The 24,731-nt window shown below is 40.0% G+C and overlaps 1 protein-coding gene across 7 annotated transcripts in view; it reads right to left on the bottom strand.

The window, feature by feature from the left end:
• The window catches only part of AGGF1 (angiogenic factor with G-patch and FHA domains 1), a 71,994-nt gene extending 63,298 nt beyond the window's left edge, over positions 1 to 8,696 (bottom strand). For all 7 annotated transcript variants that reach the window (XR_010413104.1, XR_010413105.1, XM_054512515.2 and 4 more), the window contains exons 1-4: positions 8,114 to 8,696; positions 5,108 to 5,210; positions 3,270 to 3,478; positions 2,158 to 2,322 (exon numbers count right to left, since the gene is read on the bottom strand). Coding sequence is in view for 5 of the 7 variants with exons in the window: in XM_054512515.2 (XP_054368490.2) it covers positions 2,158 to 2,322; positions 3,270 to 3,478; positions 5,108 to 5,210; positions 8,114 to 8,323 (687 nt within the window). In the remaining 2 variants the exon portion in view is untranslated. The remainder of the gene's footprint in view (positions 1 to 2,157; positions 2,323 to 3,269; positions 3,479 to 5,107; positions 5,211 to 8,113) is intronic.
• Positions 8,697 to 24,731: the final 16,035 nt, after the last annotated feature.

Genomic DNA, 24,731 nt, shown 5'->3' with positions numbered 1-24,731 from the left:
AACCTTTCAGAAGTCATGAAAACTAAGGCATGCATCAGAAAAAGCTGACCATAGAAAAAGTAATTCCAGACTCATTATCCTTATGATTACACAATAATGGTTTGGTATAAACTCCCCCAACCCTCCTTTCAGTGTCATAAAACCAATACTTGCTTTTTAGTGTTCATGACTAAAAGCCCTGAAGAAAAATTCAAAAATAAAATTAAGCTCAGAGATATGACATTTTATATAAAGAAACTGATAAACAACTGTCTTCATTAATTAGTTCTACTGTAAGTAATTAAATAAGTAAAAGAACCATGCAAAAAATGAATTTTGGCAAATTATGGATAAAAACCAGAAAGATAAAAAATTATGTAGTCGTCTGTATTTATTAGATACTGGCCCATACTCTATAAATAAGATTCAATTCAACAGTGTATATTTTATTTACATTATAAATCGATGCAGATAAGATATGGAAATGTCTTATGATATACTAAGGTTAAACAACTAAAACTGCCTGGAAAAGAATATTTTTCTGTGGTATTACTGCATTTATTGTCTTTAGTTCACGTTACAGATCTCTTACAAAAATATTTAGAATTCAGGGGCGCCTCGGTGGCTCAGTCGTTAAGCGTCTGAGCGTCCCAGGGTCCTGGGATCGAGCCCCACATTGGGCTCCCTGCTCGGCCGGGAAGCCTGCTTCTCCCTCTCCCACTCCCCCTGCTTGTATTCCCTCTCTCACTGTGTCTCTGTCAAATAAATAAATAAAAATCTTAAAAAAAAAAAAATTTAGAATTCAATCTTTTCCATAATTAAAAAACTGAACGGAAGCTTTCTAATCTTTATTACCAGTGATAATAAAACTTTCACAACTCAAACTTGTTTTTATCTCTTATGTCTTTCAGTCTAAAACACATTTTCAAAAATTTAAGAAAAACTATTTAATTACACTAAAATGAAAACTAGTACAATAAAAAGGGCAAAACAATGAAGTCCCTACTTTACTGAAACATATAACCAACAGAATATAGCTAACCATTTACAGAAGAGATGTCAGGAGGAAAGCTACAGAAAGGAAGGTAGAAGAATGATGAAGACTAACATCATATACTTGTGAACTCTGTATTTTCCTCAAAACCAAACAAGTAATAGCTAGTCTCTTCGGTAATAAGAGTTTAAACATTAAGTTCCTGGGTACTGATTAGCATGGTCAATTAGCATACTCCTGTGAAAGAAAATTCTCTCTTTATAAGGGATTTAGAAAGTATACCAAGTACAAACCAACAAGGTAATGAAATCCTTTTTTAACTAAGATATTTAGTATTATCATTATATTCCCTAGATTAGTTAACAATAGTTCCAGTGACTGGAATGGTGAAAATCTGCTTCACTTTTGGGTACTACATTCTATAATTTCTGAGGACCAGATCACATTCCTAGACCACTAAGGCTGAGGTATATAGGTATGTAAGTTCCATTGTCATTGTCATCAAATCCTGAATGAAATACAATTAAGTACCAGATGTCAACAGCCGTAACACTGAATTATAAATCAAGAACTTTATTTTTAGGTTCTGTCCTAGTTAGTGGTCCATTACATGTCTGATTCCACACAAATTCCCTAGTTCTCAGTCCTAACATTGATTTTTTTTTAAGTGAAATGCTTAAAAGCCACAGAACTTTTAAACTAATAATAAACATACTATTGAGAATTCAAAAAAAAGATTTCCTCTAGAGCTCGAATGGATCCATAAGTACTTGAAACAATTTTTAAAAACTTCACACCAAGCCTAGAATTAACAATGTCACTTCCTTAAAATTCTATGAAAAAATGTTCGTTTAAGTTCTTAAACACTTTACAACAATGTAGTTAACTGTCTGCTTTTATTAATAAATGCTCTAACATTTTTGTGTGTTACTTTACATATAAAACATTAGGTCTTTCTTAAGTATAAGAAATACTTATACAATCACAATTAACTTATTTTATTAAAAACAGAAATGTAACATCATAAGCTATTTTACAACTCTTTACTCATGTCAAATAGCTTTGAATCAAATAAAATTTTTCAATGCAGTTTCTTGCTTTTCTTAATTCAGCTTAGGGTTTAATACTTGGTATCAAGCAGCAAGTATACAACCATACAACAATAAACAGTCCAAGATACTTACAGAATCATAATAGAAACCAGTGCTGTGATCAAAATACAGTCCAGTGTTCTCATCATAACTAAATCCAGTCTGAGACACAGCAGCTTCTGCTGCAGCTCTCAAACTTTCAGCTAATGAAGAACCTTCTAAGGATGTATCTTCTGCTGCTAATACAGATGCTGGCTCCTAGGTAAGATACATTCATGTCAAATAAGACAAAAACTTCCTTTTATCACTTTAAAAGTTAGCCGAATTAGAACAATAAATAGACTTAAAACAATTTTAAACAATAAGGCTTCAATTTCTGCAATGGAAAGAGATGGCTATCAACTGCAGTTTGGTTCACCTCAAAAAACAGTTACTAGTTGTTTAGTTAATTCAATTTTAACCTAGTTTTGAAGATATTAAAGTGAGTGTGTGACCATTACTCAAAAACAGATGCCTGATACCATAAGATAGTTATCTACAAAATACAGACTCTGAAATACTCTAAGAATAATTACAGGTTCAAAGGGAAAAAAATTTGAAAAAGAGAGATGGAGGAAAAAGCTATAGATAATGTGAGATATCACACACCAAGAAGTTATACTGGATCTTAGGATCCTGGAATTACTGGGATCCTGCTTCAAACAAATTAAAGAAAAAAAATTTATATGACACTCAGGCAACAGTGGCAAGATATCTGACATAAAGTAAGCATTAAAAATATTTTAATGTGGGGGCACCAGGCTGGCTTAGTCAGTGGAGCGTGAGACTCTTAATCTTGGGGTTGTGAGTTTGAGCCCCATGTTGGATGGAGAGATTACTAAAAAATAAAATCTTTAAAAAAAAAATTAGTATGAACATGATATTGTGGCTGTTGCCCAAATTTTTTGATTGAGTGAAAATACAGTGACAAATTTTCTTTTAGTTTATGTACATCATTAATTTTTAGAACAGAGTAGAAAAACAATTACACATATTAATAAATGCTAATTTTTGTTTCTTAAAAACTGTAATATTCACTGTATCATTACACATAGAATGTTTATAAACCTTGTATACATTATAATGGACTAAAGAAGTCTCTTTTTCTATATAACAACAAATGATACATTTTGGGCATCAAGAGTTTATGTTAAGCATCTCATTACCTGTGAATCTGAATTTGAGGCAAAATGGTCCTCTTCTGCACATTTAACATGTTCTGTTATAGCAGTACCAGTGTAAGCATCATTTTCTATTTGTGACTGGTCTTCAGAATTAAAAGTAGAAGCTTCGATATCCTGATCTTGCTGAACTGAGAGTTCAGCCACTTTATTTGGAAGACTAACATCCTTATAGTATGTCTGATAATAATAATCTGTAGCAAAAGCAAATTAGGTGATATCATATTAGAAAAATGTACATAAGGAGAAGTTAATTCCAAACCACCAGCACTGAACATAAAACAGCACAGAATGCTAACATGTATTTTTACAGCAGTATACAATTTAACGATTAAATGGATGGTGCAGATAAATTGACAGAAGTATATATCTTTGATTCTAATGTCATCTTCAGTACCCTCGCTATCAAAATAAAGGTTAAAAAAAGGTAGATTTGGATTTTTCATAGCAAGAATAAAAAAAGAAAACAGGTAAATAGGTTTTGTTCTGTCAAAAAAAACAACAAAAAAAGAGCAACTCTCAATCACATACTACCTGAATACTGTTGCATTATCAAATGACAATGGAAATAAAGATCAAGAGTTGTGGGGCGCCTGGGTGGCTCAGTCGTTAAGTGTCTGCCTTTGGCTCAGCTCATAATCCCAGGGTCCTGGGATTGAGCCCCACATCAGGCTCCCTGCTCCGCGGGAAGCCTGCTTCTCCCTCTCCCACTCCCCCTGCTTGTATTCCCTCTCTCGCTGTGTCTCTCTCTGTCAAATAAATAAATAAAATCTTTAAAAAAAAAAGTCCAAGGGTTGTTTTTACTGTCATATTTCTCTCATAATGATGACTTAAAAAAAAATATATCGGCGCCTGGGTGGCTCAGTCGTTAAACGTCTGCCTTCGGCTCAGGTCATGATCCCAGGGTCCTGGGATCGAGCCCCGCATCGGGCTCCCCGCTACGCGGGAAGCCTGCTTCTCCCTCTCCCACTCCCCCTGCTTGTGTTCCTGCTCTCGCTGTGTCTCTCTCTGTCAAATAAATAAACAAAATCTTTAAAAATATATATATATATATCATAGAGGGCACCTGGGTGGCTCAGTCATTAAGTGTTTGCCTTCGGCTCAGGTCATGATCCCAGGGTCCTGGGATCAAGCCCCACATTGGGCTCCCTGCTCACCGGGAAGCCTGCTTCCCTGCTTCTCCCTCTCCCCCACCTGCCCCCCAACCCCCCACCGGCTTGTGTTCCCTCTCTCACTGTCTCTCTGTCAAATAAATGAATAAAATCTTTAAAAAATAAATAAATAAAATATACCATACAAATATGTAATGTTCATACCGATGCTGCGTTTAACAATTTAGTTAAATTGTTACTGAATAAAACAAGGCAAAACTTAATGGAAAGATCGTTTCTTCTGATCCCTATTTATTAAAACTCAGTTCCTCAGTTATTTTGCCTCACAATGTCACTCATGAGGTAATGGCTGTGAGTTCATCACTCCCATAAGGGCCTAAGACACTGACACTGAACACAATGCTAAGTGGAATGCATCAACAAGAAAATACATGTGCCTGGTCTCAAGGAAGGCCAGACACGAGTAAATGGTTCACAGCACAGCAAACATTAATGTGCCACCAAAAACACATTAGCATTATTATATAGAATGACATTTCTGTTTTCCCACCAGAAGAACATAGAGATCATCTGAAAATACCAAATCATATGAGAAGTCCACATAACAGTTCTCAGATCTAGATGTATGTCTACTTTAAATTTTTAAAAAACTCCAACTTAGCATGATGTGAATGTAACAGCACTAAGATATCTTCACTACAAGCCGAATACCTGAGACTGCCCAAGAGGGGTGGTTCTCTGTTTGAACTTCTACATCAGACTTCTTATTGTCTTCATTTCTCCCACAATGGAGTATTTTACTGAGCTCTTCTACCTAAAAGAAAACACAGCTTTAGGAAATTAAATCATTTAGCAATCTAATAATATACACATCATTCTCCTGAAATTACAATAATTATTTTTCTTGGTTGAAGTTTTAGTACCAAAGCAGCTAGTTTCCTTTTCAGAAAAATTAAAAATACTATAATTAACTTTCTTTCACCTTTCACATTTGTAGAAGGAAATGTTTTTACTCTTATACTCTCTTGCTAAACCTTAAAATATTCCCTCCAAAATGAATTTACATGAACTAAATTAATAGGACTTTGTGAAAATGATCACTTATTTCTAACAGTAAGAATGTTTTTATACTAAAATTTTTAACCAGTTAGCAGTTCTTCCTAAAGAATTAGTTTAAAAGGGCGCCTGGGTGGCTCAGTCGTTAAGCATCTGCCTTCGGCGGGTCATAATCCCAGGGTCCTGGGATCGAGCCCCGCTTCGGGCTCCCTGCTCAGCGGGAAGCCTGCTTCTCCCTTTCCCACTCCCCCGGCTTGTGTTCCCTCTCTCACTGTGTCTCCCTGTCAAATAAATAAAATCTTAAAAAAAAAAAAATTAGTTTAAAAAACCATTAATTCCCATTCATCAAATTATCTAGTATCATTCAGGGTCCTCCACCTGGAATTACCTATTCACTTAAATATATTAATACTCACTTGTATGCTTTAATGCAATTTATTTTTCTTTAAACAGAAGATGGTAGTCTTAGGACTACACAACTGCAGCAGAAGGGAAGAGAGGTGACTGCCTCAAAGGGCCTCTGTCTTCCCTGTGCCTCACTGAATGCCAGGGCCAGAGCAAAAGTGTGGAAATACCCATAAGCAGAGGAGGAGCAACACCATAAATACACTTCATTCAGAAAGGATCTGTGTGAGACAATATCTACTATAGGCATGAAACTAACTAAAAAACCAAGCTTTTAAATACTTAATGACACATAAAGCTTAAAAGAAAGGTGGTATAAGACTGACTACATACAGATTATCTAGGCACTTCATTAGTTATCAGCTCCTATTAGCACCCGTGCTAGAACTAGAGTGAAGCAAACAAGGCACCTAGAGCACAACATTTAAGGGAGCACTCATTCTTAGCTTCTCACAAGTACAGGGTCTGTACCAGACAATGAGTACTCCTTAAATTTTTTGCCCTGGGTTACTGATCGCCTTGCCCCAGTCCTGGCTCTAGTTACTACCACTATTACTATAAACTTGATAATTTATTTAGTATCTTCTACATGCTAGGCACTAAACTTAGTACTCTGGATAACCTCTCATAAATTCTTCCAAACTTCTTACAGTATAGTGGCCCTAATCATCATTTTACATGAGAAACCTGAAAAGACAAAGTAAGGTTCTTCAGAGTCCAAAACCTGTTTTTCTATCAGCTCACCCTCAATTCTCAAGCCAACTTTTTACCACTCCAGGTAAAACATTATTTAGTGATTTGCGATGACAGTTAACCAACCTCTACCCACCACCAAGGGAGGCTCACTAAGAAGAGGGTAAAGAGGAGTTATTACTATCACCAGTAGGGTCAAGGCTTTTTATGCATTTCAATTTTCGTATTAGACCACTACCAAATTCACACTAATAACAAAATGCTGGCTCTTCAAAGGCTAGCAAAAAATGTTCTCTTTTAGATCTTTAGATTAAAAATTTAGAGGGGTGTCTGGGTGGATCAGTTGGTTAAGTGCCTGCCTCTGCTCAGGTCATGATGCCAGGGTCCTGGGATCGAGCCCCGCCTCGGGCTCCCTGCTCAGCGGGGAGTCTGTTTCTCCCTCTGCTGCTCCCCCTGCTTATGCTCTCTCGCTCTCTGTCAAATAAATAAATAAAATCTTTAAAAAAAAATAAAATAAAAATTTAGAATTATAAAAGGGTTTTTTAAAAGGAATTTTAAGGGAATATTTTGCTCCCCTTTCCTCATGATAGTTTAACCATATGTGTAGTCTCCTAGCACAGTCCTTATGCATTCATTTTAAGTGTTCAAGGACTAGTTATTACACAAACATTATTTTCTATAACGTCATATTAACAACCTATACAACAGACACAATGCACTACATCTCAGCAGTTATTTTCATAGATCATTTGATAACAAAGCATAACAAAGTTTGCTGATTTTTCAGTGTACAGCCTTTATGTGCAATTTTAGGAAATATACCAATATATTACAAAGGACTACACAACCGTTTACATTAATAATTACAGGGAAATAACTTGTTGGGAGAGTGTAACTGCCCAACAAATCAAGCTGGAAAAAAATATTATGCTCCTTTTTAAAATTACCAAAAAAAAAGTGACAGTTAAATACTTATCTTTACCCCATTTTATGAACATGTAGTGTCTCTAACAAAGACAGTTTGAGCCCCCCTACTTACACCAGAAAACTCAAGCTGGTAAATGCCCAGAAAAACAACCTGACATATGCATAGTGTTCAACATTTTGTGAAATTCTAAAACTGTCTGTTCATGCTTAATCTGATTTAACCTTCACTTGTGTGGTACTAACTCATTTTATGGACAACTGAGCTCAGCATCAGTTCACACACCAAGTGAGTGATAAATGGCATTCTGCTTCAAGTCCAGAGCTTTAACTCAAAAGTGATGCAGAGAAAATAATATAAACGTTCCTAATGCCAAGGGAACGTCACAAGTGAGAATGAAAAGTAAGGTAATTAAGTTCACTTCCCACCAGCAGCTCGCGCACTAAATCCAGGAACCCGAACTCTTAGGCTAGCTTCAAATGTACTTGGAATTATAATACACGTGAACTTTTATTTCTTTCAGATACTCTATAGAGCAGTTCTGGGCCCCTGCCAGGGAGCCCTTCCGAGGCTATCAGAGGCTTCGGAAGCCTCCCCTTGGGCTGGACGGGGCGCGGGGCTGGAGGCGGACCGCGCACCTGGGTGCGGAGCTCCTGGTTGTTGCTCTCTGCGCTCTGGTACAGCCGCTCCGTGTGATGCAGCAGCTTCTCGATCTCCCGCACCTGCCGCTTGCAGCTCCGCAGCTCGCGTTCCAACTTCTCCACCTTCCGCCTTAGCTGGGCCAGCTCAGGTTCAGGGGAGGGAGGTGACGACGGCGACAACGAAGGCGACGGAGCCTCGGAGGCCATGGGGTCCAGCGCAAGGCAGCCCGTGGGCGCGGAGGGACTGCGCTCACGCTGAGGCGGACGCCGGGGGGACCAAAAGCCGTGAGAGCGCGCGGGCAACGAAAGCTGACCTCAGACCGGCCGGGCCGGACCGGCCCCTGGCCATGACGCCTTGAAACTCCTTGCCTGTAGCCTAAAAGACTGCGGGTAGTGAGCAAGGGGACAGAGGATGCGCCCGGCCCAATCTGCTAGACTTTGAAACGGGGAAACTTTATTGGCAACTACCTTTCCCAGCCACCGAAAGACCTGGAAAAACGTTGGAGAAATGGTCGGCCCAGGGAAGCGGAGGCCAGATACACTCGAAAGCTTCCTGGGCTGAACCGGAAACGAGGGCTCTGGTGGTGGGCGGGACCAAAACCTAAAGGGAAGCTACGGGTACTGGGAAGGGCCTTACGGCACATGCGCAGTCTCTCTACCTTAGCGCTAGGGTACCTGTGCGCTCGAAGAGTCGGTTTGAAAGCCTAGCTCTGGCGATAGTTTGAAGGTCGCTGCCTCTGGCCTTGGATTTTTGCACTTGCCTGTGTCGGAGAGCAAGAATTCCTGTCTCTTCAAAGGTCCTTCTAGCTGCACGAAGAATCAAATTCACATGAGACAGATTAACAAGAGAAAAATCAAATTTAATAGGCACAGGTATAAGGAACTCCACATAGACGTGGAAATTCCCAAAATAGGCACAATGAGGTATATATGTCATTCTGAACTAAAAAGGAGATAGGATGGGGCGCCTGGGTGGCTCAGTCGTTAAGTGTCTGCCTTCGGCTCAGGTCATGATCCCAGAGTCCTGGGATCCCAGGTCCTGCATCGGGCTCCCTGCTCGGCGGGGAGCCTGCTTCTCCCTCTCCCGTTCTCGCCGTCGTCACCTCCCTCCCCTGAGCCTGAGCTGGCCCAGCTGAGGCGGAAGGTGGAGAAGTTGGAACGCGAGCGGCGGAGCTGCAAGCGGCAGGTGCGGGAGATTGTGTTCCTTCTCTCACTGTGTCTCTATCAAATAAATAAAAATCTTTTCAATCAATCAATCAATAAAAATAGGAGTCTGGGACTTAAGATGAAAGGAATGCAATGCACTTTCATAGAGCGATAAGATGGTAATTAGATGTTCGCCCTACCATACAGATGGCTCACTCAGATAAAATTTATCTCTGTTAATAACCCTTACTCTGGAAAAGACCCCAATTTAGATTCTTCTGTGTGGTTAAGGAAGGACAAAAGTTTCTCTTGAGCTCTCAGGGTCTAAAGTGACTTAAGCTCCAGATAATCCACAAGCCAAAGTGGCACATGGGGGCGGGGGGTGGGGGGGGCGAGGGTCCTGTCTTGTGCCCCTTCACCTACTAGCAAAAAGTTTTCACACTTTTTGCACAGAGTTCACTTTACAGGTCTTCATTTTACAACACTTTGCAGATGAGAACACTGAAAAATAATTTGTCAAAGTTTATAGAGAGAATTCTAGACCAGGCTAGAACATCATTTTCTGATGCTCTGCTTTTATTTACCATTTCTGCTGATTTCGTGAGTTTAGGCCCCCAGGAAATGAAAGTAGATTCATTAGGTCTGAGTTGCAGAGAGGAGCATCCCTGGTGGGAAAATAAGCAGCTAGATTCTGTTAAAGTAGGAGAGAAAAATGCTCTGGTTCAGCGGATTTCTTTGGTGTAACAACTGTCTGGAACTGGCATTTGTTCACCGGCCTTTAAACTGATGAGGGCCTCCTGAAACATCTTTCCTTCACCAAGGTCGATTAGAATTATAGCCTGAGCTCAAAATGCTGTGCCTGAGACCTATGGAGGTCAGCGCCTATGTGTTGCCAGTCCTTTCCCAGGGTCCAGCACTGTGCCTGTCACAGAGCAGGTATCCTTAAATGTTTGCTGAACACAGCCAAACAAAAGAATCATGTTTGGTGTCCCAGTTCAGTGTGCTTTTTGTCACTTGCCCACATCTTCAGTCACAGGCAGTGAGTCCTGCAGTGGGGAATCTCCCTTTTTTCAGTCATGCACACATACTTTAGCCCCTAAGAGTCCTTCCACAAGGCACCCGATGTCAAGGCAACAGTGATCTAGCCATGAAAGGATGTTTAGTGAGAAGACACAGCATGTCATCCCTGATGTAAAACAGAGATGTGCTGAAAAAAAAAAATTCGGATTTGCCTTAATGCATTATGGCTCTAGTCAAGAATTTATCAAAACCGTTTAAAATAAAAACTATATTTTCCACTTTCTCCACCTTTGGGGGATAAGAAATCCCATGAATACCACCTATAAGGTAACTTTAAGATAGAGTGTACTTCCTAGGTCCTGTTTTTACAGATGAGAAATTTCAAGTTTTAACCTTTAATTTTGCAAGTGAATAAATACTTATTAGTTACTACTTGAAGCAGTGTTTCTTTGGCTTGTCTTAAAGGTAATCCATCTAAGCCTAAATTCTGGCCTCATCATGCTATTAGTCTATAACCTCTGTTAGTCTGGAAGAAAAGAGTGACTTTTTTTTTTTTTTTTTAAGAAAAAAGAGAAAGCCTTGTGTATCAGGAATTGCATTAAGATTAGAAACAGCAGTTAGTCTACAGTGGCTTATTAAACAAATTAGGAGGTTATTCTATTAAAGAAGTCCAGAGCTGGTTTAGTGGCTTCACCAGGTCTTCAGGACACAGGCTCCATCTGTCTCTGCTCTGCTAGCCTCAGAGCATTAGTTCCAGCCTTCAGGTCAATTCACTGTACAAGATAGCATCGGACAAGAAGACTTACCCATGGCTGGCTCAGTAGAGCATATGACTCTTGATACTGGGGTTGCAAGTTTAAGCCCCACGTCGGGTTTAGAGAATAATTAAAAATAAAATCTTAAAAAAAGAAAAAGACTTTTCCAAAGCCCCATTCAATGAGTTCCGTTTATATCTCAATACCCACCCTTGCTACAAGTGTGGCTAGGAATTGTGTGTGTGTGTGTGTCTTTCTAAGCTGGACACATTATTCCCAATAATGAGGGGTTCTATAAATATGGAAGAGAGGGGGAAGTGCATGGGGTGAGTAGGTGAACAGCAGTTTTTACCAGAGGTAGTTTTCAGATCAAAAGTGACTTACTGTAGTGGGCAGGGCCAGTGCCCTACAGATGCAAATTAGCTGACACTCTTCACAATTTGATTTTGATTCTGTAATATTTTTTTCTTAGTTATTATTTTGTACCTCAGATTGTAGTCACAGTTCTTAGTTCACAACATATTATCAACATTGGCCCATGAATGGCTCCTCTATCTTTTTGTTTTGGTTTGGTTTTAGTGTCACTCTATATCCCCAGTCCCCAGTCTCATTACCTCCTTTCTGCCAATGGGCACCCACTCTTACATGTCTGCTATATGTCCGTAAATATAAATTTATCCTTACATGTTTTGTATCTGTATTCATTTTACATAAATAGTATTTGGGTTTTTTAAAGATTTTATTTTATTTGACAGAGAGAGAAAGAGCGAGCACAAGCAGGGGGAGCAACAAGCAGAGGGAGAAGTACAAGCAGGCTCGCCACTGAGCAGGGAGCCTGATGTGGGACTCGATCCCAGGACCCTGGGATCATGACCCGAGCCAAAGGCAGATGCTTAACCAACTGAGCCACCCAGGTGCCCTTAGTGTTTGGTTTTAAATCTTAAACTGTTTCTTATTTTTTCCATGGTAAAAAGATGTTTTTAAAATTCGTATGTATTGCCATATATACACTAAGTGCTGTATAGTATTCCAAAGTGTAAGTATACCACATTTAATTTATCCATTAGTTGTCAACATCTAAGTTATCTCCAACTGAGATATAAATTATTCTCCATTGATACCACAATGAAAACCCTTATTCATTCCACTTTATTGGCCTGTGCATTCATTTCTTTGGAATATGTTGCAAGGCATGTGATCTCTGGTTTCTAGAGCAAACATTTAATTTCACTCTATTCCACTAGGCTGCTTTCCAGAATGGCTGTATGTTCCCTTTACTAAAGAGGCAAAATCTCCCTTCCACCTTTGAACCTGGGTTTGGCCATGTGATTTGCTTTGGCCAGTTGAATGAGGTGATTTCCTGAACAGTGGACCAGTTCTAATCCTACATCCCAAGAGGCCCCAGTATTTCTGCTTGCTTTCTTGGATTTCTTCTATTGCCAGAAGAACATGCTCAGGTGTGTCTGTTGGTCTTAAATGGGGGATAAATGACCATTGGAACAGATCTGTTCCAGCTGAGATAATCCAGCTAAGCCAGCCTACAGTAGAGGTCCCAGGAAACCCTCAGACTGTTGGCAATCCCAGTGGAGATCAGCCGGCTACCAACTCACCCCAGGCTTGGGAGAAATAATAAATGATGTTTATTGGAAGTGTGGGGGTATTTTGTATGTAGCAATAACTGATACTCAACCTGATCTAGAGCCACTCCAGGATCCTGTGAGTTTCAGCAGGCCAAGTACCAGGGATATTCCCATATTCTGCAACAGAGGAATATTGTCAATTAAATAAAACCTGATTTATATTCAGTTTCTTTCAGAATGTCTTCAATTCTATATTTAATGAACATTCACCTGTCATAATTTATGTTGCATTCAATGGGTAGCCAACACTCTCCTATCTGACCCTACTGTTTGATGTCACACAAGAATATCTGGGGAGCCATAGCATTTCAATAGTTCTGATTTATTGCTCCATATTACTTTTTTTTTTAATTTTTTATTGTTATGCTAATCACCATACATTACATCATTAGTTTTTGATGTAGTGTTCCATGATTCACTGTTTGTGCATAACACCCAGTGCTCCATGCAGAACGTGCCCTCTTTAATACCCATCACCAGGCTAACCCATCCTCTCACCCCCCTCCCCTCTAGAACCCTCAGTTTGTTTTTCAGAGCCCATCGTCTCTCATGGTTTGTCTCTCCCTCTGATTCCCCCCCTTCATTCTTACCCTCCTGCTATCTTCTTTTTTTTTTTCTTAACATATATTGCATTATTTGTTTCAGAGGTACAGATCTGTGATTCAACAGTCTTGCACAATTCACAGCACTCACCATAGCACATACCCTCCCCAGTGTCTATCACCCAGTCACCCCATCCCTCCCACCCCACCCCCCACTCCAACAACACTCAGTTTGTTTCCTGCAATTAAGAATTCCTCATATCAGTGAGATCATATGATACATGTCTTTCTCTGTTTGACTTATTTCACTCAACATAATACCCTCCAGTTCCATCCACGTCGTTGCAAATGGCAAGATCTCATTCCTTTTGATGGCTGCATAATATTCCATTGAATATATATACCACATCTTCTTTATCCATTCATCTGTCGATGGACATCTTGGCTCTTTTCATAGTTTGGCTATTGTGGACATTGCTGCTATAAACATCAGGGTGCACGTACCCCTTCGGATCCCTACATTTGTATATTTGGTGTAAATACCCAGTAGTGCAATTGCTGGGTCATAGGGTAGATCTATTTTCAACTTTTTGAGGAACCTCCCTACTGTTTTCCAGAGTGGCTGCACCAGCTTGCATTCCCACCAACAGTGTAGGAGGGTTCCCCTTTCTCCACATCCCCACCAACATCTGTTGTTTCCTGACTTGTTAATTTTAGCCATTCTGACAGGTGTGAGGTGGTATCTCATTGAGGTTTTGATTTGGATTTCCCTGATGCCGAGCAATGTTGAGCACTTTTTCATGTGTCTGTTGGCAGTTTGGATGTCTTCTTTGGAAAAATGTCTGTTCATGTCTTCTGCCCATTTCTTGATTGGATTCTTTGTTCTTTGGGTGTTGAGTTTGATAAGTTCTTTATAGATTTTGGATACTAGCCCCTTATCTGATATGTCATTTGCAAATATCTTCTCCCATTCTGCTGGTTTTCTTTTGGTTTTGTTGACTGTTTCCTTTGCTGTGCAAAAGCTTTTTATCTTGATGAAGTCCCAGTAGTTCATTTTTGCCCTTGCTTCCCTTGCCTTTGGGGATGTTTCTAGGAAGAAGTTGCTGCGGCTGAGGTCGAAGAGGTTGCTACCTGTGTTCTCCTTTAGGATTTGGATGGACTCCTGTCTCACATTTAGGTCTTTCAACCATTTTAAGTCTATTTTTGTGTGTGGTGTAAGGAAATGGTCCAGTTTCATTCTTCTGCATGTGGCTGTCCAATTTTCCCAACACCATTTGTTGAAGAGACTGTCTTTTTTCCATTGGACATTCTTTCCTGTTTTGTCGAAGGTTAGTTGACCATAGAGTTGAGGGTCCATTTCTGGGCTCTCTATTCTGTTCCATTGATCTATGTGTCTGTTTTTATGCCAGTACCATACTGTCTTGATGATTACAGCTTTGTAATAGAGCTTGAAGTCCGGAATTGTGATGCCGCCAGCTTTGCTTTTCTTTTTCAACATTCCTCTGGCTATTTGGGGTCTTTTCTGGTTCCATACAAATTTTAGGATTATTTGTTCCATTTCTTTGAAAAAAGTGGATGGTATTTATAGAGATTGCATTGAATGTGTAGATTGCTCTAGGAGCATTGACATCTTAACAATATTTGTTCTTCCAGTCCATGAGCATGGAACGTTTTTCCATTTCTTTGTGTCTTCCTCAATTTCTTTCATGAGTATTTTATACTTTTCTGAGTACAGAGCCTTTGCCTCTTTGGTTAGATTTATTCCTAGGTATCTTATGGTTTTGGGTGCAACTGTAAATGGGATCGACTCCTTCATTTCTCTTTCTTCTGTCTTGTTGTTGGTGTATAGGAATGCCACTGATTTCTGTGCATTGATTTTATATCCTGCCACTTTACTGAATTCCTGTATGAGCTCTAGCAGTTTTGGGATGGAGTCTTTTGGGTTTTCCACATAAAGTATCATATCATCTGCAAAGAGTGAGAGTTTAACTTCTTCTTTGCCAATTTGGATGCCTTTTATTTCTTTTTGTTGTCTGATTGCTGTGGCTAGGACTTCCAATACTATGTTGAATAGCAGTGGTGATAGTGGACATCCCTGCCGCATTCCTGACCTTAGGGGGAAAGCTCTCAGTTTTTCCCCATTGAGAATGATATTCACTGTAGGTTTTTCACAGATGGCTTTTATGATATTGAGGCATGTACCCTCTATCCCTATACTCTGAAGAGTTTTGATCAAGAAAGGATGCTGTACTTTGTCAAATGCTTTTTCTGCATCTATTGAAAGGATCATATGATTCTTGTTCTTTCTTTTGTTAATGTATCACGTTGATTGATTTGCGATGTTGAACCAACCTTGCAGCCCAGGGATAAATCCCATTTGGTCCTGGTGAATAATCCTTTTAATGTACTGTTGGATCCTATTGGCTAGTATTTTGGTGAGAATTTTTGCATCCATGTTCATCAAGGATATTGGTCTGTAATTCTCCTTTTTGATGTAGTCTTTGTCTGGTTTTGGGATCAAGGTAATGGTGGCTTCATAAAATGAGTTTGGAAGTTTTCCTTCCATTTCTGTTTTTTGGAACAGTTTCAGAAGAATAGGTATTAATTCTTTAAATGTTTGGTAGAATTCCCCTGGGAAGCCATCTGGCCCTGGGCTTTTGTTTTTTGGGGGATTTTTGATGACTGCTTCAGTTTCCTTAGTGGTTATAGGTCTGTTCAGGTTTTCTAATTCTTCCTGATTCAGTTTTGGTAGTTGATACATCTCTAGGAATGCATCCATTTCTTCCAGGTTATCTAATTTGTTGGCATAGAGTTGCTCATAATATGTTCTTATAATTGTTTGTATTTCTTTGGTGTTGGTTGTGATCTCTCCTCTTTCATTCATGATTTTGTTGATTTGGGTCATTTCTCTTTTCTTTTTGATACGTCTGGCCAGGGGTTTATCAATCTTGTTCATTCTTTCAAAGAACCAGCTCCTAGTTTCGTTGATCTGTTCTACTGTTCTTTTAGTTTCTATTTCATTGATTTCTGCTCTGATCTTTATTATTTCTCTTCTCCTGCTGGGTTTAGGCTTTATTTGCTGTTCTTTCTCCAGCTCCTTTAAGTGTAGGGTTAGGTTGTGTACTTGAGACCTTTCTTGTTTCTGGAGAAAGGCTTGTATTGCTATATACTTTCCTCTTAGGACTGCCTTTGCTGCATCCCAAAGATTTTGAACAGTTGTGTTTTCATTTTCATTGGTTTCCATGAATTTTTAAAATTCTTCTTTAATTTCCTGGTTGACCCATTCATTCTTTAGTAGGATGTTCTTTAGCCTCCATGTATTTGAGTTCTTTCCGACTTTCTTTTTATGATTGAGTTCTAGTTTCAAAGCATTGTGGTCTGAAAATAGGCAGGGAATGATCCCAATCTTTTGGTACCAGTTGAGACCTGATTTATGACCTAGGATGTGATCTATTCTGGAGAATGTTCCATGGGCACTAGAGAAGAATGTGTATTCCGTTGCTTTGGGATGGAATGTTCTGAATATGTCTGTGAAGTCCATTTGGTCCAGTGTGTCATTTAAAGTCTTTATTTCCTTGTTGATCTTTTGCTTAGATGATCTGTCCATTTCAGTGAGGGGGGTGTTAAAGTGCCCCACTATTATTGTTTTGTTGTCGATGTGTTTCTTTGCTTTTGTTATTAATTGCCTTACATAATTGGCTGCTCCCATGTTAGGGGCATAGATATTTACAATTGTTAGATCTTCTTGTTGGATAGACCCTTTAAGTAGGAATATAGTGTCCTTCCTCATCTCTTATTACAGTCTTTGGTTTAAAATCTAATTTATCTGATATAAGGATTGCCACCCCAGCTTTCTTTTGGTGTCCATTAGCATGTTAAATGGTTTTCCACCCCCTCACTTTCAACCTGGGGCTGTCTTTGGGTCTAAAATGAGTCTCTTGAAGACAGCATATCGATGGGTCTTGTTTTTTAATCTAATCTGATAGCCTGTGTCTTTTGATTGGGGCAATTAACCCCTTTACATTCAGAGTAACTATTGAAAGATAGGAATTTAGTGCCATTGTATTGCCTGTAAGGTGTCTGTTACTGTATATTGTCTGTGTTCTTTCCTGGTCTATGTTGCTTTTAGGCTCTCTCTTTGCTTAGAGGACCCCTTTCAAGATTTCTTGTAGGGCTGGTTTCGTGTTTGCAAATTCCTTTAGTTTTTGTTTGTCCTGGAAGCTTTTTATCTCTCCTTCTATTTTCAATGACAGCCTAGCTGGATATAGTATTCTTGGCTGCATATTTTTCTCATTTAGTGCTCTGAATATATCATGCCAGTCCTTTCTGGCCTGCCAGGTCTCTGTGGATAGGTCTGTTGCCATTCTAATGTTTCTACCATTGTAGGTTACAGATCTCTTCTCCCGAGCTGCTTTCAGGATTTTCTCTTTGTCTCTGAGACTCGTAAGTTTTACTATTAGATGTTGGGGTGTTGACCTATTTTTATTGATTTTGAGAGGGGTTCTCTGTGCTTCCTGGATTTTGATGCCTGTTTCCTTCCCCAAATTAGGGAAGTTCTCTGCTATAATTTGCTCCAATATACCTTCTGCCCCTCTCTCTCTTTCGTCTTCTTCTGGGATCTCAATTATTCTAATGTTGTTTTGTCTTATGGTATTGCTTATCTCTCAAATTCTGCCCTCGTGATCCAGTAGTTGTTTATCTCTCTTTTTCTCAGCTTCTTTATTTTCCATCATTTAGTCTTCTATATCACTGATTCTCTCTTCTGCCTCATTTATCCTAGCAGTTAGTACCCCCATTTTTGATTGCACCTCATTAATAGCCTTTTTGATTTTGACTTGGTTAGATTTTAGTTCTTTTATTTCTCCAGAAAGGGTTTCTCTAATAATGTCCATGCTTTTTTCAAGCCCAGCTAGTATCTTTAAAGTGATGATTCTGAACTCTAGATCCGACATCATACTAATGTCCATATTGAGTAGGTCCCTGGCAGTCGGTACTACCTCTTGTTCTTTTTGTTGAGGTGATTTTTTCCATCTTGTCATTTTGTCCAGAGGAGAATAGATTAATGAGAGAACAAAATGCTAACAGGGTAACAACGTCCCCAGAAAATATACTCTAAACAAATCAGAAAAGACCTGAAGCCAGGGGAAAAGAAAGGGAAAGAAAGAAAAAAGAAAAAGAAAAAGATAAAAACAAACAAAAACAGAACAAAACAAAAAAAAACAGAATATGATCAAATATGATTAGGCTGGTGCATAGATCAGTGCCACACACTAGATTTTGGGTGTATTTTGGTCTGTTAGAAGAAAGTGCCTCCCAAAATTTTAAAGAAAGAAAAATTTATATATGTACAAAAATAAGGGTTGATATGATGAAGGGATGGAATATGACTGTAAAGATGAAAATTATAAAAAATTAAAAAAGGAATTGATAAGAAGTCGTTTGAAAAAAGAAAGAAGAGGATTTAAAAAAAAAAAAGAAAAAAAAAGGGAGAGAATGTGATCAGGCGGGAGAGTAGAACAAAACCATACACTAGAGATTTACGGTTTAATTTGATCTATTAGAAGAAACTTATCTCAAAATTTTAAAGAGAGAACAACTTATATATGTGTGCCAAAAATAAGGGTAACTACTATGAAGGGATAGAATATGACTCTAAAAATGAAAAATAAAAATGTTTTTTTAAAAAGGGATTGATAAGATGTTGGTTGAAAAGGGAAAAAGAAAAATTAAAAAAAAAAAGACAGTTAAAAAAAAATTAACTTTGAAAGACTAAAGAATCATGGTTAAAAAAAAGCCATGAATTCTATGTGCAGTATTCCCCTAGAGCTGGAGTTCTGCCATTCTCTTTGATGGGTAAACTTGGTCTTAAGAGGCTGGCTGTTCTCACTGATCTTCTGGGGGAGGGGCCTGTTGCCGTGGTTCCCAAATGTCTTTGCCGGAGGCAGAATTGCCCCGCCCTTGCCCAGTCAGGGCTAAGTAATCTGCTCGGTTTGCTCTCGGGAGCTTTTGTTCCCTGAAAGCTTTCCCTACAGCTTTGGAGGCCGAGAGTGAAAATGGCAACCTCCCAATCTCCGCCCAGAGGAGCTGAGAACACGGGGCCTCGCTCCTCGGTGCACCCCAGAGAAAAGCAGTCAGTCACTCCCATCTCCCCGGTCTCCGACCACACTCTGTGCTCACCCGGCCTGTGACTGCGCGTTTCTATCTCTGGCACCCGACCCCGTGTGGAGTCTCCAAACCCAGCAGATCCTGGCGGTATGCTCCCGCGCTGCTCCTCCCGGAGAAGGAAGGTGAGTCTCCCCGGATCTGCCGCTTGTTGGGTCCCTGCTGGAGGAGCAGGGGCCTGACGGTGCCGCGGATCACGGTTTATGGCCACCCCGAGCTGAGAGCCCGCTCCTCGGCTCCACCTCTGCAGCCAGCTTCCCCGCTCCGATACCTGGGAGCTCTGCCACACTCAGGCACCCCTGGTCTTCCTGTGACCCCGAGGATCCTGAGACCACACTGTCCGGTGAGGGTTCCACTCCCCGCTTAGCCACTGGAGCAACGTCCCTCAGCGGAGCCAACTTCTAAAAGTTCCGATTTTGGGCTCCGTGGTTCTGTCACTTGCCAGTAGCGGCCCACGGAGGCCCCCTCCCCCGCCATCTATCCTCCCAAATATTGCCTCGGATTCACTTCTCCGCACGTCCTACCTTACAGAAAGTGGTCGCTTTTCTGTTCAGAGAGTTGTTGCTCTTCTTTTCTTCAATCTCTTGTTGAGTTTGTAGGTGTTCAGAATGGTTTGATCCCTATCTAGCTGAATTCCTGGGACCAGATGAAATTTAGGTCTCCTACCCCTCTGCCATCTTGCTCTGCCGCTCCATATTACTTTTGGTCAATTGACCATTACCTGTTTCCCTCCCCTGGAGACCTAAGGAAAGAATGGGTGGGTGTAACACTAAAACAATGGACTGGTGGTAAAGGAAGGAAGCCAAAGGAAACGAGGCAAGCCCCTCTTCACCCCCAGTTGAAATACTTACATTTTGCACTTTCATTTTATGATTGTATAATGAATTTTAAAATTACTATATTGTAAATTTTCCCATGCTACCCCTCCCCCCCCACCTCCCTACACACATCCCCGATATTGAGAATGCTGCTCTCTGAGGAGAATCCATCTTCACTGGACTGATTCTAGGCCTTCAAGAGGCAAAATCAATGCTTTAGACTAGAACAGTGCTTTCTCAAATTCTATGTTGAAGGACAATTAAAAAAAAGTTCTACCTCATTGTGGATTGATACTTTTGTAAAATACAACAAAATCTATGAGTGAATAGGAGAAAATAAGGGATGCAAGAGGTGTCACTGGGTAGTATGAAATGATTCCCCTTGAATATTTAGTTTTCAAGAGATGCAAGTTAAAGATTGAGTATTTTGTTACTTGGCTACTTGAGCAGTGCTTCTTTGAATGCTACTGGTCATCAGGTCAGGAATTCATTAGTATTAAAATTGGATAAAAAATGTGAAAGCTAGCAACCATGCATCATTGCTAAATTCTTTTGAGGCGTTCATCACTTGGTGGTGCCTTTTAGGCATCCTACAGCATAAGTGGGAAGGCCCTGGCTTTCTATTGTCTAATTGTCCAAAGCTGGGAACATAGATAATATCTTTGTCCTGAGACTGAGCCTGTAAGAAACTTTTATTCAAAATGTTAACTTCATTCATTTTCTCACTACCTCCAAAGATCCTGGGACTTAAACCCTTTCTGGATTTAATTTTAAAATGTGTTTTGTGGGATTCTGCTAGTTGTTAACCCAATAGCCATTCTCTTTCCTTCTTACAAGAGAACCTGAATTTTGTTCAGGGTAACAACACACCTAAGCTGGGTGACCATGTGACAGAGTTATAGCCAATGAGGTGTAATTAGAAGTCTAGAGGCAAGGTTCCTGGCAAAGCTATTACTTTCCCATAAAAAAGGACAGATTCAGCCTTTTGCCTTTGCCCTTTTCTTTCTTTTTATTCTTTCTACCTGGAAAGTGGATATTATGCTGGAGGTAGAGCACCCTCATTGTGACCATGAGGCAATCATGAATATGAACACCACATCTTAAGGAAAGCAAATGAGAAGGACAGAAGGATCCTGAGATATTGATGATACTGTGAACTGCCTGTCTCTAGACTTCCTCTTAGGTAAGAAAAATAAATCCCTTTTAATTAAGTCACCATGGTTGGATTTCTAGTGCATTCAGCCAAATATAAGGCCTAAATGACATAGTCCTTTTTATGTAGAGTAGTTCATCTACTTGTTAGATGTCTTCATAATTTTTAATAACCTTATTTTTAAATGAGTAAAGCATTTACTACACTGGTCTCTAGGCACACTTTATAAAAGTTTCACTCAAGCAATGACTGCTGATAAAATGACACTAAGTTTTAGAACTTCTGACTTCCTGGTGTTGTTTTGGTTTTTTTTTTAAGATTTTATTTATTTGACAGAGAGACATAGTGAGAGCAGGAACACAAGCAGGGGGAGTGGGAGAGGGAGAAGCAGGCCTCCCGCGGAGCAGGGAGCCCGATGTGGGACTCGATCCCAGGATCCTGGGACCATGACCTGAGCCGAAGGCAGATGCCTAACGACTGAGCCACCCAGGCGCCCCCTGGTGTTGTTTTGATTAGCAATGGAAGATTTGAGAATACGCAGGCTTTTTCTTTTGACCATCTTTTGTTTTTCCTCCATGTGACAGGTCTAGGAAAATTTCCAGTTAAGAAACATCTCTGTTGGCTCAGACATGAAAGTTTTATACCTTCCAAACTTTTCTCCAGGAGTCAAATATTAATTAACTGACAAGTCCCCAACAATTAATATCTTAAAACTTACTAGGAGTTTGCAAAGAAATTTTTGTGGATTTTTTCCACCTGATGTGATATAAAAGTGTTCCTGGTGTGTTTTGACGTTTTTGGCTTTTATTCTTCCCCTTTGCTAAATATTAATCAAGAAATGAGTATCAACGTTGTAACCAGGGTGGAAAGAGGAGGCTGGCTGACTGTGTGTGTGTGTGCGCGCGCGTGCGCATTTGTATATGTTACATGGGTTCAAAGTGCAAATTGCACTTTGTTACATCTGCAAATAACTGTTTGATTCAAGCTTTTACAAATGAGTAGTAAATTTGCTGTGAAGCTAAAATTGCTCTTAAAAATAAATTCCGTTTAAAAAATAAGTAGCAAACGGTATCCCTGTGTCAAGATAGCAAGTGTTCAGTATATGCTTGCTGAATTGAGGTAAAGCATGTAAAGTGCACAGGAGGACCCGAGTTATGTATTAAACAGATGGCTGGAGTGGTAAAGAACTGCTGAAGTCAGAGTTTACAAGCTGAAAAAAGATATGTGAAACATTGGAGATGTGTGATTGTTCCATGGTCTCACTGCTTCTCAGCACAACAAGTGATCCACATATATGTCGCAAGGATGCAGCCACTCTGCACTTGGCTCTTTCCATTGAGCCCAGGCTTGACTTCATAATCCTCGACTCTTCTCTTTCTTCTTATTCTCCCTGTCCTTCATAATCCTCAACACGACTACCTAGATGGCCATGACCCATCAATGACATGATCATGTGTGATAAAACCTTAAATCATCTGTGTAAGAACTAGAGAGTTGGGAACACAGAATAAGACATAGGCCTTTAATATGGTTCTGCTAATATTCTTCTTCATCTTTATTTCTAAAATATGCATGAGGGCGCCTGGGTGGCTCAGTCGTTAAGCATCTGCCTTCAGCTCAGGTCATGATCCCAGGGTCCTGGGATCGAGCCCCACATCAGGCTCCCTGCTCAGCGGGTAGCCTGCTTCTCCCTCCCCCACTCCCCCTGCTTATGTTCCCTCTCTCGCTGTGTCTCTCTCTGTCAAATAAATAAATAAAATCTTTAAGAAAATAAAATAAAATATGCATGAAATCTTCAAGATGGGCTTTAAAGGCCAACTTGGGTAATATCTATTTGTTCAACAAATATTTATGGAACACCAGCTATGTTCCAGGCATGGTGCTGGGCTCTGGGGGTACAATGGTGAATGAAAATAGAGTCAATTCATTGTCATTTACAGTCTAGTGGGGGAGAGAAACATTATTCAAGAAATCACACAAAAGTATAATTATAAAATGAGATTACTATACCACTAGAACCGTATCATCCATTGAATGCAATTTGTTCCATAGAACCACAAGTCTAAAAATGTAGTGGAAGATATGCTTAAAGGACAAAAGTACTAAAAATTATCAGAGAAAACAGAGTAAGGGAAATATCCTTAGAGAAGGTAAGGAGCTTGAAAAAAAAGGACAGGTTTAGGGGCTGGATTGGGAGCAAGGAAACATTGCTCAAGAAGGGAGAGCATGCATTGCCCTGGAAGAGCTAGGCAGGTGGGTCAGAGGAAGGACCACCATGAAGGCTATTGATGCAGGGCCCAAGAACTGCTTGGAAACTGAGCCATCATCACTTGCAGTTTGTCCTGCTTTCTTTTTTTTTTTTAAAGGTGGTTTTTTGGTTTTTTTTTTTATTTTTTTAAAGATTTTATTTATTTATTTGAGACAGAGAGAATGAGAGACAGAGAGCATGAGAGGGAGGAGGGTCAGAGGGAGAAGCAGACTCCCTGCCGAGCAGGGAGCCCGATGCGGGACTCGATCCCGGGACTCCAGGATCATGACCTGGGCTGAAGGCAGTCGCTTAACCAACTGAGCCACCCAGGCGCCCTGTCCTGCTTTCATTCAGGGGAATGTTTCTACCACCTACACCAGGGGACTCTGATGACTGCCTTCCCTTGGGATCCATGAGGACTCCATTCCTGCTGCATCCTCCCCCATGGATTGCCTAGGAGGACTTGAAGACCACCCCCTCTCCCCATGTGGCATTTCCCCAATGCACACAATACCTCAAGACACCGGGGAACATATAGGATAGGGAGAGGACTGATGGGATCCTATACTGGACCCCCCAGTGGAGTTAGGAGAGAGAAGCATCACACACTTGTACTTGAGGTGGGGGTTGCTAACTGAATGTATCTTGATGCTGGAAGAGCCTTCTTCCCTCCCTGCTCTTTTCTCCATAGGATAGAGTAGTAGCTATTAACAACTCTCTAGTAATAATTAAAACTATTTGAGAGTATAAAATAGAAAATTAAGATTAACCAAAGGAAGTGCCAAGAATACAGATTTACCTTCTTGATGTTTTGAGGTAGGGCCTAGATGCAACCCTATCATTTACTGAAATACATGTACTTCTTGCTTCACTTGAGTTCATGAGAATTAAATGTGAGCTCACAATGAAGGATTATTTACTCACCAAAGTCATAGCATTCATTTGTTGAAATGGTCTCATAAGAAAAAAGGCAGATTGTGGGCCTAACCACTTCTTTATTATCCTTGTATGTTGATGAGATGTAGTCATGGTATTCCATTTGGCATTAAATGTATCTTCATATGACAGAGTCATAAATAAATTAAGGTTCATCTGAATATATGCCAAAACCCTAAAAAAGAAACAGAAAAT

This window comes from Mirounga angustirostris, unplaced genomic scaffold (assembly GCF_029215605.1).
Source record: "Mirounga angustirostris isolate CCGP_5_RB_7025 unplaced genomic scaffold, mMirAng1.0.hap1 SCAF_7, whole genome shotgun sequence".
In the NCBI taxonomy this organism is placed as follows: domain Eukaryota; kingdom Metazoa; phylum Chordata; class Mammalia; order Carnivora; family Phocidae; genus Mirounga; species Mirounga angustirostris.
Note: the sequence above shows the minus strand (reverse complement) of the source record. Positions and strands in the feature narration are given on the sequence as shown.